Source organism: Penaeus japonicus, unplaced genomic scaffold, assembly GCF_977035675.1.
Source record: "Penaeus japonicus unplaced genomic scaffold, GWHDUDI00000001_assembly GWHDUDI00000004, whole genome shotgun sequence".
Lineage (NCBI taxonomy): Eukaryota > Metazoa > Arthropoda > Malacostraca > Decapoda > Penaeidae > Penaeus > Penaeus japonicus.
In genome coordinates this window covers 8806887-8816886 of record NW_028234406.1, presented here as the reverse complement: position 1 = coordinate 8816886, position 10000 = coordinate 8806887, and the positions used below count along the sequence as shown (strand labels likewise).

General features: G+C 35.1%; 1 protein-coding gene across 1 annotated transcript in view; it reads left to right on the top strand.

The window, feature by feature from the left end:
* LOC122260510 (uncharacterized) overlaps window positions 1-10000 on the top strand; it is a 23704-nt gene that overhangs the window by 4058 nt on the left and 9646 nt on the right. The window contains exon 2 of the mRNA XM_043027828.2: window positions 9015-9220. Coding sequence (XP_042883762.2) covers window positions 9021-9220 — 200 coding nt within the window. The 5' untranslated portion in view covers window positions 9015-9020. The remainder of the gene's footprint in view (window positions 1-9014; window positions 9221-10000) is intronic.

Genomic DNA, 10000 nt, shown 5'->3' with positions numbered 1-10000 from the left:
ACAGATTACGTTAAGATTTATCAAGGGTAAGTTTTCGGGTTGGGTGATAGTGACAGAAAAAGATAATTACTGATTATTTTTTTATAGAGACTGAAAATATCAAAGATCTATTATTATTACTATGAAGACATATGACTTTGGAGATTAATGGTATAATATGTAGCCTAAGAATAGTCTCTCTATAGAATTAATTGCTATTAGGTTTACTAATTATTCGGTGCTCTCCATGGTAGACATAATCTTCAACACTTCAGTGAGTTAAAGTGTTAATTATGAACTTCAGTCATATGAGGCTGATATGAGGTTATATCTTAAAAGGAGGTGATATAGGTATTCGAGAGAAAGGGGGGGGGGGGGAATGAGGGAAAGAACGAGGGGACGAGAAAGAAAGAAACAAAGAGCATTCGGGTAAAAGAGATAGAGATAGATGGAGCGAGAGAAAGAGAAAGAGGGGCAGAACATGAGTGAGAGAGAGAGAGAGAGAGAGAGAGAGAGAGGAGGGGACAGAGAATGAGAGAGAGAGAGAGAGAGAGAAAGGCCGGTTAGGTTAGGAGTAACGGTAAGGTCGATGATCTGGGAATCTTTGGTGACACTAAAAATTGTCAGGCAGGTCCATAATGCCATGCAGTATTGTTTATTAATCTCTCTCCTTGCATCAACCCAACTGATTCTGGTCGTGCCACCCTCCCTCTCCCTCTCTCCTCTCTCCTTGCCCATCCCCCCTTTTCTTCTCTCACTCCCTGGAATCGGTCTGGTAGTAAATGCAGTGAATGTCGAAACTATGAAACAGCTTTCACACGCGAAGGCATCCGAGTGTTACGACTCTCTCCTTTCATGAGCCAAGAGTACTGACAAGAGCACACAAGCACAGCTCCACATATTGTCTAACCTAGACCAAGTGTGAAAAGTCTAACGGGTTATCGTGAACGTGTTATTTTCTCTCTCTCTCTTTCTCTCTCTTCCTTCTCTTCTTTTCTGTCTACCCCTCCGTTTTCACAGTCACTTATTCAATCAAAACCCACCTCATACTTAGTCATATTTCTTCCCACTCGTAGGCTAAGGATATACAGCAAAATAATATCGGGAACAGATATATCATCATGCATATCCACTTTTTATTATTCTCGTCCGTTGTTTCCATGTTGTTAATATTTTTCATAAACCAGTTTGATGTGAGTAAATCATTAGTATAGTCTTTTCTATCATGTGTTCAGCTTTTTCCTTCGAGTATTTTTTTTTTCTTGTCTTTTTGAGAGACCATCAGCTGATCAGACGTCGAATTGGCTAACCTTTGCGTTGTTAGAGCAAAGTGAAATCTTCATCCCAGATGCTGCTTATATTAAGGAAAAGTTCTTCCAGCTGTTTACTATTTGGAGATTAGAAATGTTTAATGTTGCTCTTGGGTAAATAAAGATATTGTATGTTTATAAAGTAATGTATGTTTTCTGTACGAAAGAAATGAAGCGTATCTTAGTCCACCCTTTAAATTCGCCGTTTTCTTACAGAGAGACCCGTTGACCCAGACCAAACTCGCTATATATTCAGCGGTACTCTGATCCTTCACTATTTGCTAAGATCTTGCCGCAGATCAACCTAGCCGCCCGTACCATTGCAAATATTGCAGACTCACTTACATATTGCAGTTTCACAGTCTCCTTTTTTATGCCCTCCTTGTTCACTGCAACTTAAATTCCTCGCGCCCTCACTCTCTTTGGTGTTGCGCCATTTTGCATCAATTCTCTTCTCACGATGTCCTAGCTCCTTTGTGGCTGACTGGGATCATGGCCCACGTCAACACACGTTCCACAAGATAGTCTCCGGCAGAAAGCTTATGAAATATGTTCGATTTAATAATCTTTTCATAACCGAGTTAGCTTTCGCGTGTGTGGCTTTGGAAACTGATTTACAAATGCCTCTATGCGGATATTATCAACTGCCAGAGATGAGCTTTCGTAAGATGAGGGAGATGTACAGTATTTGCAAAGTTATGATTTTTGTTCTTCAGTATGCTAAATTTCTAAATATTTTTTCGCTCGTTCGGGAAACATACAGATCCTCCACACACAAACACTTATCATATATATGTATATATATATATCTGTGTGTGTGTATGTGTATGTGTGTATGTATGTGTGTGTGTAGGTGTGTATGTATGTATGTATGTATGTATCTATCGTTACTTGTATTAAATTTGATGATTATATTATTTCACGCAAGTCTTTCAGTAGTTGTGGTAGTATCAGTAGTGACAGACGCATGTCAAGGGTCGCTCAAGGAATGCAAGGAGTGGGCGAAGGATAATGTCATATTCATATCTTTGATTAAGGCATGAATGGTGCCATGGACCTATGACTATAACATGACTGCAGACCATTTCATTTGTGAATAGTTGCACAATTTGTAGTGACACCACCGGCAACAATAGGGGTGTCATAATCAGCGGTTGTGTTAATAACACTTTCGTATTTGACGTTAGGTTAATACACGGCCGCGATTTTGGAAGCAAGATTTATCTATCTTATGGAATCATACATATCAGTGTGTCTCCTTCGTACAGCCGCTATTACTCTCGTTCTGTCTTTCAAGCATTCCCCATGTGTATCACTGTCTCTGTTAAATACAAACACACTCACAGCCTATTTATACATACACATATGGATATACATACACATACACATGCACATACACAACAGACATATATATATGTATATATATGTGTATGTGTGTATGTGTGTGTGTGTGTGTGTGTGTGTGTATGTGTAGTGTGTGCACATAAACATACACATATACTACTGCATTCAAAAGTCTTTCCATTTCATGTGGTTTTTGTCCACACGGCGCTGCACCTTTTTCAGGCGGCGGTTTTCTGCCCAACGAATTACCACAGCGCCATACATAACCTTTGAACATTAGAAATAGCAATGGTAATGATAAGAATAATGCATGAAACAGAAACAATTAACGTAACAGAAACGTAACAAGTAACAAATAACGTAACAGAAACAATTAAAAGTTGCCGATGTAGCAGGTTTCCGATAGCTTCTTGCAGACGAAATACAGAGTTCCTCCAGTGATGGCTTCAGCCTGAAGAAGTTATGGAACATTCATGGAATTTCTTTTCATTTTCATTTCTAGGCCTGGAAATTCATGGAATTTCTTTTCATTTTCATTTCTAGGCCTGGAAAATTCATGGAATTTCTTTTCATTTTCGTTTCTAGGCCTGAAAAATTCATGGAACTAAAACAAAACACGTGTGATGTGCACCACGAATTATGTGATATATTTTTTCTTAAAATGTGGGATTTTCATGATCTTGAGACGTGGAAACCCTGAGATTTAGTGTCTTGTTGCTTAGCTTACAAATATAAGTTAATGTATCTTCATCCTTTCATTTCAATTGTTCTTTCTCAGAATAAGGAATGAATAGAGAGAGAGAGAGAGAGAGAGAGAGAGAGAGAGAGAGAGAGTGAGAGTGAGAGAGAGAAAGAGAGAGAGAGAGAGTGAGAATGAGAATGAGAATGAGAATGAAAATGAGAGTGAGAGTGAGAGATAGATAGATAGATAGATAGATAGGTAGAGAGAGAGAGAGATTATTTATCTACATCTACATCTACCCATTCAGGATGGAAACTACTGAAGATAGGCAGTCATAACCAAAAACAAACTCAGAGTGATCTGTATGTCCATTGATATTAAAATATATCTAAAGTATTTCACATAAACATGTTATTTATAAAATATTTCACATCACGCAGCATACAGCACGAAAAGTTACTTATGCCACTGTGGGTTCGAATGTGGTGTTAGGCCTAATTTTCACCCATTAATTATATGCCTATTCTTCACCCATTAATTATAGGTCTAATCTTCACCCATTAATTTAGTGACAAAGCGATGAGCGAGTCATTTTGATTGGCTAAGTGAGGGTGATGAAGCTTCTCAGTGTAGTAATAGTAAATGTTTTGCAGAAGGTAATCTGTACATTACCTTTTATTGATTTGAAAGATAAAGGTAATAAGGTAGGATGTTATCGGTTTTGGTCTAAATATTGGTATTGATGCGTCCTTAATGACAGTGATTTTGATAATGATGATGACAGTGATGATGATGATTATAGTAATAATGATGATGAAGTCTGTTGTTATATGAACTAGAATAACCACAACAATGCTTAACAATATTAAGCTAATTGATAAAGTACAAGTTATAACCCTCACTTTTTAAGTTAGAAAGTAATACCTGCACGCAGATGTTATATTAATGCCTAGAAGATAGATCAGGATAGCTGGTTAAGACTGATTGACTAATTGAGTGTCAGAGTAACTGACTGACTAATTAATAGACAATATATACGACAGATACAAATGACTACTTTTCAAAAAATAGTAAACGCTTTTACCAGACGACACCTGTGTGGCAGAGAAACATATGGTCATACAAACACTTATTAAACATGTAAATGTATTGAAAAGACTTAGAGCAGAGAGAGGGAGAAGGGGAGGGAGAGGGAGGGAGAGAGGGATTGAGGGAGAGAGGGATTGAGGGAGAGGGAGAGGAAGAGAGAGGAAAAGAGAGAGAGAGAGAGAGAGAGAGAGATAGAGAGAGATTATAATGCATTATATATATATATATATATATATACATATATATATATATATATATATATATATATATATATATATATATATATATATATGTGTGTGTGTGTGTGTGTGTGTGTGTGCGTGCGTGCGTGCGTGTGTGTATCTATGTATATGTATGTATATAGTATATGTATATGTATGTATATAAATAGATAAATATATATATATACATATATATACTTATATGTATATATATATAAACAAAATATGAAAGGTATATATAGACAAAGATCGTATAATCAAAAGGTTACAACTCTGTTTCGATCGTTGTGCCACGTGGCTGCTGGAAAACTCTTATTTACGAATGTTATCAAAGCGTAACCGACCGTTGAGGGACTTGAGTCTGTTACCTTTCCAAAACTCTCGTTTTATCAAAACACTTTTTCATATTCCACCGTATTAAAGCGGCTTCATTGAGCATTAAATTTTACTACTAATTGAAAATATGATATTATTAATAATGTAACATCAAACTCGGTGTAATGGCCTGTCATGTTTAAATTTTCATTAACATTGATATATCCCTATTATATTTTTTTATCATTATATACTAGAATGCAGAAACTCATGAAAACAGTGATTGTAGCAAGTATATCTTTATCTGTAAGTGAATGTATATAATTAATTATATATATATATATATATATATATATATATACACACACACACACACACACACACACACACACACACACACACATACATACACACACACATATATATATACGTATCATAAAACATAAAACTCTTGTTCGTGTATGTTTGTTCGCTCTGCTTTCGTGACGTCATAAGAGCACCCACGAAGATAGGTCAGGAATTCCCAAGACAAAGGCTGAAATTTCCCTTGATTAAACAACTTTCCCGCTTTATAAATACCCAAGTGTGTTTTTTTTCTTCGTGTGTGTATGTGTGTGTGTGTGTGTGTGTGTGTGTATCTGTGTGTGTGTGCATGTGTATATTTAGTTTATTAATATGATAAAAAAAACATCAAAAATTCCATATAATAAAACACGTCATTTCCGGTGCCACGACACCTCTCTATCTTCGCGACAGTGATCGAGGGGCTCAAGTTGGTGTCATATATAGTCACCTGGGCACTGCCTTGAGGTGAATGGGGCTCCTCAGTCTAGCTTTAGCTTAATTTTTTTCTTATGTCTCTGATGGCAGAGCATGTAGGTTATGTGTGGATAACTGATTGATATATGTATATATGTGATGGGTATATATTGCTCTAATTACCCACACATAATAAATAAAGGGTTTGATGTGAAACACGGTAGCTAAAAACAATAACAATATATTATAACTCAAGATATATATATAACATTATTTACAACAAAGGGGTATGAAATATACACGCAAGGGGGAAGCTAAGCCTTTCGCAAAGCTAACAAGATATGAGCTACAGTTATATTGAGGACACTAAGGAAACACTGAAAGCACTGGACACATTATCTACGTGGAATCCTTGATGAGGAGTCGAAGGGAGAGGATTACCTATCGGCACGAAGGCTGAGCTAATTCTGTCTATAATCTAAAAAGACCTATTCTGAGGCGAGATGCTGGGTCATTTCGAGGGGAGGGATGACCTCTTCTCATTGGGCACAGTGCTACTTGACTCGGCTGTGATTGGCCGAAATGGTAATGACCAATTCTGGGTACACGGTCAGCTCGTCCGAATGTCCTAAGATGATGCAGCTCGCGACCTGTAGGAGATTATCAAGAGGCAGTCACTAAAGTCACATAACATGGAGATTTCAGTGCTTATGATAATTTTATGTTTTATAATGTTATAATTCCTTTCATATATAGTATGCACCTGTTCATATACAATTAAGACCTTGATATATATACATACATATATATATATATATATATGTATATATATATATATATATATATATATATATATATATATATATATATATATACATATATATGTATATATATATGCTTGTATGTGTAAACATAAATATTTATACATACATATGTATATATATATATATATATATATATATATATATATATATATATATATATATATATATATACATATATATGTATGTATGTGTAAACATAAATATGTATACAGCCATATGCATATATACATATATATATATATACATATATATACATATATACATACATATATATATATATATATATATACATATATGTATATATATGTGTGTGTGTGTGTGTGTGTGTGTGTGTATACACATTCATATATATATATATATATATATATATGTATATATATATGTATATATATGTACATATATATATATATATATGTACATATATATATATATATGTATATACATATGTACATATATATATATATATGTATATATATATGTACATATATATATATATATGTATATATATATATATATATATATCTATATATAAAAACACACACATACACATATATATACGCACACATATACACATATATATACACATATATTTATATATATATATATATATATATATATATATATATGTATATACTGGGAAAATTAATAGACAATTCTGGCCATTCAACTGATTTATTCAGATTTTTATTGACAGAAGGAAATTTTTAGACAGTAAATATGTTTTATAGTTTTTCCTTTATACATATATCATCTCAGTATTTTGTGTGACCTTCTTTGGCTCTAATAACTGCTTCAACACGTCTTGGCATGCTTCTAATGTAGTCTTGTGCTTTGTTCCTGATATCTGGATTTCTGTGCCAAACCTCTATCAACCGCTGGATGAGCTGTACTCTGTTGGTACATTAAATTTTGCTGACTTCATCTTTTAAGTCTTTCCATAAACCTTCAATAAGATTGATATCTGGGATATTTCCAGGCTAATCAAGCACTTTGATGTTAAGATCTTTTAGATGTCTAGAAACTCTTCTGGCTGTGTGACATGGGGCCCCGTCATGCATGAATATTCCGTTATTGTCAGGAAACCATTCACGAAATTGGGGTACCAGGCGTTTATTTATTATCTTAAGGTATCCGTGTTGATTCAGAGCGCCATCCACGATCTCTAAACGACCTGTACCTTGTGCAGGTATGATGGACCAAACCATGACTTTGGAAGGGAAATTGACAGCAGTCTTCTGACAGTCAAGGTGGTCCTTCTCTTTTGACGTCCTCCTCATGAATTTTCGCCTACCACTCAGTATTTCCATCATTGATTCATCAGAGAAACATACCTGGATGCAAACAAAACAAATTAATTGATTTTTTTTCACTCAAACTTAAATTACAGCTTTGTAAACCCCAGTCTTCAAGTGGGTTTCATCAAACATGAATTGGAACAAAGACATTTTTTTCAATTTAGATGCAGCATCTTGAATCAAACATGAAATATTCGCTATTTTATTTAGAGAAATAGTTATTTTAATTAATTTGTGTAGAAAAACAACGAATTCAGCAAAATTTAATGCATATTTACCTTTTCCCAGTCATCAGATGTCCAGTGGCTGTGTGCCTTGGCCCAAGCCAGCCTTTTCTTCCTCATGGCCTCGGTTAGTCTTGGCACTCTAGTTGGCCTACAGGCACGGTAACCCAGCTTATTAAGCTTTTTTCTAACAGCTGAGGGTGTACATTGTACATCATAGTCCACTAAGTTAGCTGCTAGTTGTCTTGACTCTGAACGGTCTTTTCTTCCCATATCAACGAGAATTCTCTCCTGTCTTGGGGCGGTACAGGATTTCCTTCCACACTTTCCAACACGTTTTGGCTCGTAATTTTCGATATTTTCAATCTCCCTTTTCACTCTGTACACACTAGATAATGATACACCAACTTCATGAGCGATTTCTTTACAGTCGAGGGATGTTTCTTGTAGATAAATTTCGATTGCTGAAAAATCAGCCTGACTCAAGTCTTTTCCTCTGCCTATGATGCTTAAACAGGTTATCCTTAATGACTTCTACGACTAATTATGGGTTAATTGATACTAGGACATTGGCACACACATTAGGTGATATAAACAATGATTAGTAGCCGGAAACCGGAACGTGGATATGTGTGGAAATGGTTTAAGAACACAAGGCTGAGGGACGAGGTAATTTTGTGTGGAGACGAGTAACAATCCCAAAACATGATTCTTATAATTTAGAAATAATGTAATCATTATATTATCAATTATTTTATGTAGATTATAGATTTCTCTGCATTATCACTAAAAATAGGCAATGTAAGTAATATATTTGTGAAGACATGAAGTGTTAAAGATAAAAAATTTAAGACTCCCAAAAATTGTCTATTAATTTTCCCAGTACTGAACCCCCGTTTTTTTTCCAAATGCTTCCATTTCTCTCTTCCATTCCTTTTTCTTCCTTCCATCTCAAATTCAACCCCATTTCAGATCAAGATGCCTGCCATGCTGGGGACATGGGTTAGCCTCGGTGTCCTGGCTTACGTGTACGTGGTGGGCGAGCTAAGCCACTTCCTCTTGGGTATTGTATCACGCCCTATGAGCCAAGACTTGCACTACGGGGATCAGGCGTGTTTGCCCAACCCTCAGGCGCCGCACCAGTCGAGTGCCTGCATCACAGCTCCGAATGCCACGGCGTAAGTTGCATGTTGAGATTTCTTGTTGATTTGCAGAGTTGAAATTTTTGTTTTTATGTTGATTAGGTTGGGATTGGTGCTGGTAACTGCGAGGATAGTAATATTGATTGGTATTGATAGCGTCAGTAAATACTAATGATGCTGATGATAATGATAAAACTAATATTGAAAATGATCATAATGATAATACTCACAATTATGACGATGATGTAATATTGATGACTGATATGTCAGTAGAGATGATAACAGTAATAAGTGCCTAAATCATCATCATTATTGCTAAATTACAACACTTGAAATGTCTTTTTTCATGAATAACCATCTGGATAAAGAGTGATTAGCCATCTTAACCATTTTCCTTTTCATTATTTTTCTATACCTTAATTTTTTTTCCCATTATTTTTATGCCTATTTTTTTTCACTTTTTTTTTTTAGTTTTCATATTTCTATTTACTTCTATTTCTTTTTTTTTTTTTTCTTTTTTCCTCATTTAGATTCATTATTGTTCGTCGACCTTTTCCGTACATTACAGACCTCTCAAAACGAATTTAAACGAACAGTGTTTTTTTCGTAAATGTAATCACAAAATGGATCAAAGATTATTCAATTCATTGACCTTCAATTCTTAAAAAACAAACAAACAACAAATCATTGATAAGCAACGTACCGAAACTCCAAATGTATTCGCTGTTGTTTTTTCTACAAAGATAATAAAGGCTGGACACTTTCCTTCATGCGTAAGGCACAGTAGCGGTCGCGAGGTTATATATAATCCCTGGG